Here is a 9,925-nt window from a genome sequence, read left to right as displayed (position 1 = left end):
TGAAGGTCTTCCTCTTTTTCGCTAACCCTCTAATTTACCAAGCATGATGCCCTTTTCCAGGGACTGATCCCTCCTGACAACATGTCCAAAGTATGTGAGATGCAGCCTCGCCATCCTTGCTTCCAAGGAGCATTCTGGTTGTACTTCTTCCAAGATGGTGTGTGGACAAATTGGTAACAGTTCTTCTCAAGGTTTAAAACCTTGGTGCTTTTAGTGTTTATGGCTGTCTATATAGAGTAACCTTTGTTATTAAGTTAAATGTCAAGTGGTGTGTCAGCACTATTTGATTTCAATTCTAAATTTCTGTTTGGCCTTTGTTTGCCTGGACTTTATGTGAGCAACAGCTTATCCCTCTATCACAGTGCCCAGCTCATGGTAGGCACTTGACTAGCTTTCTGTTGACATACTCAGCAGTCTCTTTTACTTTGGTTCATGGATCCAAAAACATGACTTTGCTCATTAACTAACAATCTTAGTATAGTATTAATTTCAATGGAAAAGTTTGGTTTTTGAGGGACTGGAAGAATAAACAGTTATGTAACTCTGCTCCTTTTTTTTTAATTTAATTAAAAAAAATAATGTTTTATTTTATTTTTGGTGAGAATATAAACAACAAAACTCTTTCCCATTCAATAGTTTCTAGGCGTAATAATCAGTGATATTGGTTATATTCTTCACATTGTGTCAACATCCTCATTATTTCTATTTGAGTTGTTTCATTCCCATTGACTTAAACTCCGTTCTGTTCCTTTTTTTTTATTATTATTACAGAGTATTTGAAAGAAAATGACAATTATTAGGACTCTGAGTCACGTTGTCGGCTGGATGCTGCCAAACCCAGCATATGGCCGCCAGACATGTATGGTGCCCATCAGGTTTCTGGGCTTCTTCCCTTGGGAAATCCCATCAGATGCCAACTTCCACTGTATCTCTTTCTCTGAGACAGACCATCTGCGTGTCTTAATTACAGGTGGGTTTTTCTTTTCCCACATTTGTGGCATGAGTCTTATTTTCTGTGCTGGTTATGTGTGACTATGCATTCTTTTTGGAATGTCTAATGTGCCATCAGAACCTCCTTATAATGCTTGTCACTGTTATATATACTTCAGGAAAAATAGGCTTCACTAGATTATATCCAGATTGTGTATTTATTTACAACTATGAAAAAGATCACAGAATGAGGTACTGAATAATATAAAACTTTAAAAATTAGAGCAAATAACATTTGCTAATCAGAAACCAACAACTTGTCCACTGTTTTTTTCCCAAAACATTACAAATCCAAAATTCTTATTACTATTACCAGCACTTTGTTTCCCTGCCATAATTTTTTATTGTCTGAAGGACCTGGAAACCTGATAATCAAAAAGTTGCTTTGGAACTAGGCTCCCCTTCCGCAATAGGATAGACCTGGGGAGTGACTGTTCATGGATAGGTAGTGTGGAGGGACTAGAATGTGGATTCTAGAGTCAGGCAGATCTTTTCTTGGCCAAATGCCTCAACCTAAACTCAGTGTCATTCATTGTGAACATTTACTGTAGGCTTGTGTATTGGAGATCTGAGATGAGTTTCTCCCTGCCCCAAGGGACTCCCCACCACCTGTCTCATCATTACAGACTCACTCCTCAATACTCCTCACCTTGCTTACACATAACTCCTGGTTCTGTACCCTCCTGCCTCCAGGTTTCACTCTGGCACTTGGTAATTACTCCAGTATACCCAGGTTGGCCCCTGAGTTGGTTCACACATGTTATTTCCTTCTTGCCAGATTTTCTTCCCTTGTTACACATCATTATCCTTCTTACTTTCTTCATAGTTTGTGTTTCACTGCCTCCTTCTCTTTCATTGTAAATGGCTTTCAAGATTAGTCATTTTTCCCTCTAATTCACTCAGGTTGTTGTCTGTGTGTACGTGTGTTTTATTCTCTCTCAACCGCCACTAATGAACCATCTTCCAGAATCTAATACTAGTTTTGCCAGTTTTTGTTTTAGTCCTGTGTTAGCAAATACCTACAGGTAATCCCAACTTTCTGTATCTTCCTTCTTCAAGCAGTTGCTCCTAATTGAAACTGACTGTTGTACTCTCTCCGAATGTGCTGCTGGCTTCCCAGCTCTCCCATTTCTGTCAGTGGCATTGTTCAGCCTCCAAATTAGAGAGCTGTAAAAATTTTTTTTTAATTTTCTTAGTGATTCCTTGTCTGTTCAGTTACCTGCCTTTTTTCAAATGACTTATTGATTTGTCCTTCCCTTTCTCTCCTTTCATGTCCCAGTCCAGTTCTAATGGAGGCTAGGGTTCTGGTTAATCCCACCAAAGATTAGTATCCATCTTAGTTACCAGGTACTGCCTTAATGAAGGAGCCCTGGTAGTGCAGTGGTTAAGTGCTTGGCTGCCAATTGAAAGGTCAGTGTTTTGAGCTCACCAGCAGCTCTGAAGGAAAAAGATGTGGCAGTCTGCTTCTGTAAAGATTACAGCCTTGAAAACCCTGTGGGGCAGTTCTACTTTGTCCTTATAGGGTTGCTATGAATTGGGATCAACTCGATGGCAATGGGTTTGGTTCTTTTTTTGGTTTACTACCTTAACAAAAACACCACAAGTGGGTGGCTTTAAAGAACAGAAATTTATTTCTTCATAGTTCAAGAGGCTAGAAGTCTGAATTCAAGGCATGACTCTAGGGGAAGGTCCTTCTTTGTCTCTTTCAGTTTCCAGCAACTGCTGGCAACCGTTGGTGTTCCTTGGCTTATAGACTGTTCCTCAAATGTTCTCTTCCCCTGTGTGTGTATCTCTCTGCAACTGTTTTCCTTTTTGTTGGATACCACTCAGAAGTGATTAGGTTTAAGGCCACTGTACTCTGGCATGGCCTCTTTAATATAACCAAAAAAACCCCTGTTTCTAAACAAGGTCATATTTATATAGGGTTAGTACATTAACTCATCTGACTCATAGCGACCCTATAGGACAGAGTAGACTATGAGTCGGAATCGACTTGACGGCACTGGGGTTTTTTTTTTTTTTTTGGGTTTGGGTAGTACATTAACATTTTTTTGGAGGACACAGTTCAATCCATTAATAGTGTCAATCCATTTATTGGCTTTCAATGTTTTGGTATCTGTAGTAGACAAGGGTTGGCAGACAGTGCTTCAAATTATGAAGGCTGTACGTGAATTCCTGACCCAAAGAGCCAGGAGGTTGTCTGCCTTTCTGTGATTTTTCTCTTCCAGTGTCCTTGCCTCCCCTCTTCTCTCAGCCCCTCCATGCTGGAGAGAGCCTTGCCTCTGAATTCTGTATTGATCTCTATACTAGCTTGAGGGAGGTAATTTCATGTTCTAAATGCTGTGATGTGTTGCTTAGCAGTGTAAAAGAACCCAGAAAGCCCAGTGCCATCGAGTCGATTCCGACTCATAGTGACCCTATACGCCAGACTAGAACTGCCCCATAGAGTAAAAGAAAGCAGTAATTATATCAGGTCAACCTACAATTTTACCTGACTAGCTAAGAATGAAAAATAGCCTAGTTCAGTTATTACATTCTGGGAATAATTAAAATTGGTTAAGATTTGGATTGAAGTTTCACTTTTTTCTTCTTCACTTAGAGGGTCTTGGTCAGCTTGGAGTGGGGCTTGCTAACTTTTTGAGGTAAGAGCTCTAAACTTGGAAATTTAAAATCCCACTTCTTAAGTATATGCAGCTTGTCTTTGGCCTCTTTTAACCATATCTTCTCCCTCTCCTTGTCCCTTACCATTTTTAAGATGTCGTATCGAAATGGCTTTTAAAAATACATTTCATTTTTGCCTTCCAATGTTAAAGTCATGCCACAGGCCCGTGATTTAATGTTGCCCACCCTACTCCTTTGCTCTTTCTCTTTTCTAACTTAGGCAAAGTGAAGCGTGTGTAGAAAGGAATCATCTAGGTTTTGTTTGGCCGTAGAGGGAAGTGTGTGTAGGAATTGGAAAGGAACAGTGTGAGATTTGGAGACAGTTTGATGAAAGAGTAAAAGGATTAGAAAAGAAGGAAAGAGAAAAATGAGGAAGGAGAGGTAAAAACTCTAGAAGTAATGGGACGAAATTGGTGACAAATATAGACATGACAAACGGAGTGGGAATAGAAAGAGAAGACAAGGCCATGGGTAGAGAATGAAAGGCTTGAAGGTGGCAAGAACTAAAGGTGTGTGTACTGGGGAAGATAGGGAAGGTGAGAGGAGAGGTATGAAAAGGAGGGATTTGAAGACTAATAAAAACTCAGTGCCGTCGAGTCGATTCCGACTCCTAGCGACCCTATAGGACAGAGTAGAACTGCCCCATAGAGTTTCCAAGAAGCGCCTGGCGGATTTGAACTGCCGACCCTTTGGTTAGCAGCCGTAGCACTTAACCACTATGCCACCAGGGTTTCCTGAAGACTAACAGGAAATTAATAATTCCTATTTAAATGATGGTTTTCCTAGGGCCAGTTATATCCTAGATGTTGCCAGCTGGTGCATTTTGATTTTGCTTTTAGGAAACGATTTGGAAAGGACAATGTGATCTTGTCTGACATAATGAAACCCCCCAGCCACATCTTTCATAGTGGTAGGAGATCAATATACATCGCTTTTATTTTTAATTTTCAAAATGCACTTAGGCTGTTCATGGAATCAGTATGTGCAACAGCTTATGACCAGGTTTGTGAATTAAAGAAAGAGAAATTATTGACATACAGCTGTGTCACTTATTTTTGCCCTTTTCAGTTCTGTAAAATCTCTACAGAATCGGCTATATATTCAAATGACACAAGGACAAGAGCATTGTTTTGAACTTGAAGTCAAGTTTTAGAATAATATCCAAAAATTTGATTCTCATCCTTTTGAGTTTTTAGCCAACTTATTGGCTCAGAGAGGAAATAAAAATCAAGGTCTTCTGTAATGAGGAAAAGAAACTTTAAACATTTGGAGATATTCAAGGTAGAGAGAGCTCTAGTGGTGCAAAAGTTGAGCATTTGGCGGTTCAAACTCACCTAGCAGCTCCGTGGCAGAAAGACCTGGCGATCTGCTTCCATAAAGATAACAGACAAGAAAACCCTATGGGGCAGTTCTCTGTCACATGGGGTCACAATGAGTCGAAATCAACTCAACAGCACCTAACAACAACAATTTCAATGTAGAATTGCTATTAAACACACAAAAAAATCAAACTCATATAGTCAAGTTTTCTACAGCCTTAGAAATATTTTTATAATGTCTCCTAGTCCTGTCTGGTTCATTATAAGTCTATTCTACTTACTATGGGGAAAACTGGTATTAACAAAATCAGCTCACATCTAATGTAACTGGGTATGTTTTATAGTTCTTTTATATCAAGGTGTGTGTGTGTGTGTGTGTTTTAAACTTCGTTTCTCTATTCCTTTTAAAATATGCAACTTTTTAGTAGAGTTAAATACCTCTGTATATATACCAGTTATCATTGAGTTGATTCATAACTGCGCTGCGCGGGGTTTTTAATGACAGCATTAATAGTACTGACTTTGGGGCCCTGGCTGTGGCTGCCTGGGCTGTGATCTCAGTTCTTCCACTTGCTGCCTGTTTGATCTTGGCAAATTACTTAATAGCCCTGTGCCTCAGTTTCCTCAACTGTAAAATGGATCAACCTTAAAGGCTGTTTGAGAGTTAAATACACATAAAGCCTTAGAAGGGTACCTGGCATGCTTAAGTACTATACAAGTGTTAGCTATTATTAACTATAAGGAGACCTAGTGGCACAGTTGTTGGGTGCTTGGCTGCTCACTGAAAACTTGGTGGTTCAAACCCACGCAGTGGCTCTGCAGGAGAAAGACCTCGTGATCTCCTTCTATAAAGATTACGGCCAAGAAAACCCTATGCAGTAGTTCTACTCTGTCACGTGGAGTTGCTATGAGTCAGAATTGACTTCAAGCACCCAACAACAACAACATTACTAACTATATGGTGGCTGTGGGTATTATTCTTATATAAAGAAATTGCTGCCAAGTGTCCAAGTGGTTTTGGTTACCAAATTGGTATTAGTGGAATTTACAAGTCAAAGAGGGGAAGAGTTCGTTTAGCTTTTAAATATCAAACTTTTTCATTTCTGTGGTTCAATATTGTGCTCCTCATAGGGCCATTCATTTATTCTAATATTTTGCATGACAGGAATCTTCGAGAGATAGCGGTAAACAACCGTATCACCTGGATGTTTCATTATAGAGCTCTACTCAGTGCCTCCGGAGAAGCAAATGTATCTTTGGCGAGAGCTGTGAATATAACTGGTAAGTGTCTGGATATTGCCCAATATGATCTTGGCCAACTTGTCCAGTTCTTTGGTAAGAAAAGATTTTTCAGGTTATGATAATGTCTGTTCACTTCAGGACTGCATAATGTTCTGGATGTTGCAGCAGAACACAATTTGTGATTGTTTGTGCCTAGCATGATTGGAGCCTTTGGACCCACTTCTCCCCAGAACCCAACCCCTGATCTCTGTATTCAGAGACCCAGGACCATCTATGGTGTGTCCAAGGCCCACGCGGAGCTCATGGGAGAAGTAAGCATTGCTTGTTGGCAAGACTGGTTGAATGAACATTGGGCAAAATGATTCAGTGTCTCTTTTGCATTCTTGTCTCAAATACCTGCTGACTCATCCTTGAGGGTACTTCCCCCTCCCCCAACCCTAGCCCACAGAGATACTCCTTCAACTCATTGTGTTTGCGAAGGGTCAGGTGCCTGTAGCTCCAGAAGAACTCCTCAGCTCTCAGCTGTGGTGGGGCTGCCTTCTCACAATCAGATAGTAATATTCATAACACTTCCTAAAATCAGACACCCATGGAATGGCACCCCCTCCTTCGCTTGCTGTCAGTCTTCTTTGTACTGCACCATCCTTTCAGGCTCCCAAGCTCAAACTGTTGGTAGTTATTGATGGTTAAGGTCCCTGGATAGTGCAAACTGTTTGTGTTTGACTACTAACCTAAAGGTTAGCAGTTTGAACTCACCCAGTGGTGCTGAAGAAGAAGGACCTGGCGACCTGCTTCCATAAAGATTACAGCCAAGAAAACCCTATGAAGCAGTCCTACTCTGTGACACATGGGGTCACCATAAGGCAGAATCAACTCGACAGTAATGGGTCTGGGTTTTTTAACGGTTATTTTATTTTATTATATAAAACTTCAAAGACCTTTTTGGTTTTATTTTATTTTATAATACTTTTGTCCTTACAACTCTATTGCGATCTTTAGTCGCCGTCTGACCTTCAGATGATGTTTCGTAGACGTTGCTCTCTCTTCTTCCACTGTCGTCCCCTCTACTCTTTCTAAAGCTGCATTGCAGTAACATGCTCATGGCGAATTATTTAGTACAATGAGTAGTGCATCTCTTCCAAAGAAAGGTTGGAAACCACTATTGTAGGCTGATTTATTATTTACAATGTTGATGGAAAAAATGTATCACCGAAGAGAAAAACCTAAGAACTGTTTATTAAAATTAGTGACTCTTAGAAATTTTAAAGTCTTCATTTTCTTTAGGAGTATTTTAATATAATTGCAGGGAATGATATTTCAGAAAAAGGCTGTTTCTTTGCGTTGCTCTGATTAAAAAATTATTTTTAAAATAAGGTTTATCTTTTTCGTAGTACTACTTTTATCGATATGGGTTAGATTTTAGATGCCTGAGATATCCTGGAATCATTTCACCCGGCTCCTAACCTGGAAGAGGAACAACTGGTAAATGTTCTTTTTTTTTTTTATCCTGTATATAATAAAATAGGCTTTTTCATTGTTAGGAAGTCTTCTTCATGGTGAATGAATCTGCTCTCTTTTAGCCATGTCTTGGCCACAGCTTTTGAATCCTCTCCAGGGCATGCATCTGAGATGCTCATTGAACCCTATTGACTTAAATTTGCTACGGGCAACAGACGTCTGAGTTTGCAAATCCAGCTTGAGATTACCCAACCACAATGTTGAAATCACAAATATAATATTTGAGAACAAATTTATTACCCACAATGTATGAAGACATCAAACAAGAAGCAGTACAGCCTTTGTTTCTTATTACAAAGACGTGCTATTAAAATTGTCTCTATACTGTGAGCTTAAAAGGAAAATAAGCTTTTTAAAAAATTTTTTATTCAACATACAGTATATTCAGTAAATCCTGTATCAGGGGCCCTGAGATACAATATAAAAAATACTTAACCAAATCTGAGGGATTTTAAAGGAAGCTTTGGTTTTGATTACTTTTTAAAAGTTTATACCTTAAATAAAGTAGTCCTCAAAGTGTGGTCTAGGGATCCCCGAAACCCTTTCAAGAAATCCAAGAGGATGCTAATCCAAAGGTTTTGTTCATTATTCTGCTGTAAAAAATCCACAGACAGGGTTTTCTTTCAGACTATGCAGTGCAGATTTTCCATGATGCTACAAAGAATGGCAAATTTGAGTGCAACCTGAAATCCAATACGAGGCTCCCAATGAAGTGTATTGACGACTGCCTCAGGGCCACCCTCGAAGTCATGGAGGCCCCTGCAGAGTCTCTCTCCATGAGAACCTATAACATCAGTGCCATAAGCTTCACCCCCAGGGAGCTGGCCCAAGAGGTTCTTAAGCATGTACCAGAATTCCAGATCCCATACCACGTGGATTCTGTTCGACAGGCCATAGGTTGGTACATCATCGCAACTGCGTAAAAACCCAGATTAAGCTTTGGCCTTCAGTGTGAGTTCCTTGGGGGTATAAATGGTGACAGGATAAGTAGGACACAGCTCCTTGTCCAGAATGTGTTAGGGACCATGGAAAGTGTGGGTGAACAAGAGACCCACCCCTCCCTGAAATGAACCAAAGCCAGTGGATGCTCAGATTTTGCAAAACTATGTCTGAAGTGGGTGAGATGGTCTCATTCTAAATAAACGGTTTGTTGGCCTTTCACCCTCTTTACAGCTTAAACACAGAAGGAGCAGAAATGGAAGCAATTGGGGTAATATGAAAACATTTCTGGGTGTTCAAATACTGAGATTCTGTCACTTTATGAACTTAAGCACCTTTCTGAGTGTATTTCCTAATCTATAAAATAAGAGCCCTACCTTACAAGATTATGTGAGATTTTAATAATATGTGAAAATTCACAGTATCTGGCAGTAGTTGTGTAATACTTTTTTTAATCTAAGAAGATCATTATCTAACAGTGGCTCCAGTTTACTCAAAGAGGGAATTACCTTTTTGGTACTTTGTATGATAAGCCTTTACATAAAATGTTCTAGACCTTTTTATAAATCTAGAGCCCAGATAATTTAAGCTTGTTGTTGTTATTGTTAATTGCCTTTGAGTCTATTCCAACTGTTGATGACCCCATGTGTGCAGAATAGAGCTGCTCCGTAGGATTTTCAAGGCTGTAATCTTTCAGAAGCAAATTGCCAGGCCTGCCTTCTGAAACACCTGTGGGTGGGTTCGAACTGCCAACCTTTAGGCTAGTGGTTGAGCACTTAACTGTTTGCACCACTGAGGGACCCCTCTAACTTAAGCTATTTTTCCATATCTTTTCCTAGCCGAAAGCTGGCCAGTGAAGTTTGATGACAGCAACTTGCTTGGAAGGACTGGAGGTGGAAACACAATTTTGATCTTCCAGAGTTGGTGACGACGATGTTGGACTTCCGTGGTTCTGACACCAGGGTTGCCCAAGCTAACCGAAGACACCAAAGGAAGAGCACCTGTATCCCAGACAGCTGTCAAGGGAAAACTATAAAGTTAATTATGTCGTAGATCCCAAGGAACCTAAGTTATTTAGACTTGAAGGACTAATTAGACTTAACTTTGGCAGCTCATATTGAACAGCTAAATGGAGAATGTAGTTGGAATTAAGCATTTTAAAAATGCTTTACATTTGGTGGTAAGACTTTGAAATCTTTGCTATTTGCCTAATCTTGCCTAAGTATATATATAACAGGATGAAGACAATAGTTTCC

General features: G+C 39.8%; 1 protein-coding gene across 1 annotated transcript; it reads left to right on the top strand.

The window, feature by feature from the left end:
* Positions 1–786: 786 nt before the first annotated feature.
* Positions 787–9,722, top strand: LOC126065466 (L-threonine 3-dehydrogenase, mitochondrial-like). Its single transcript, XM_049865489.1, is given in 9 exon segments — positions 787–970; positions 3,590–3,632; positions 4,491–4,561; positions 6,102–6,251; positions 6,351–6,523; positions 7,604–7,694; positions 8,358–8,627; positions 9,509–9,543; positions 9,546–9,722. Coding segments are annotated over 9 exon segments (1,194 nt in total).
* The last annotated feature ends 203 nt before the right edge of the window (positions 9,723–9,925 follow it).

This window comes from Elephas maximus, chromosome 22, assembly GCF_024166365.1.
Source record: "Elephas maximus indicus isolate mEleMax1 chromosome 22, mEleMax1 primary haplotype, whole genome shotgun sequence".
Lineage (NCBI taxonomy): Eukaryota > Metazoa > Chordata > Mammalia > Proboscidea > Elephantidae > Elephas > Elephas maximus.
Note: the sequence above shows the minus strand (reverse complement) of the source record. Positions and strands in the feature narration are given on the sequence as shown.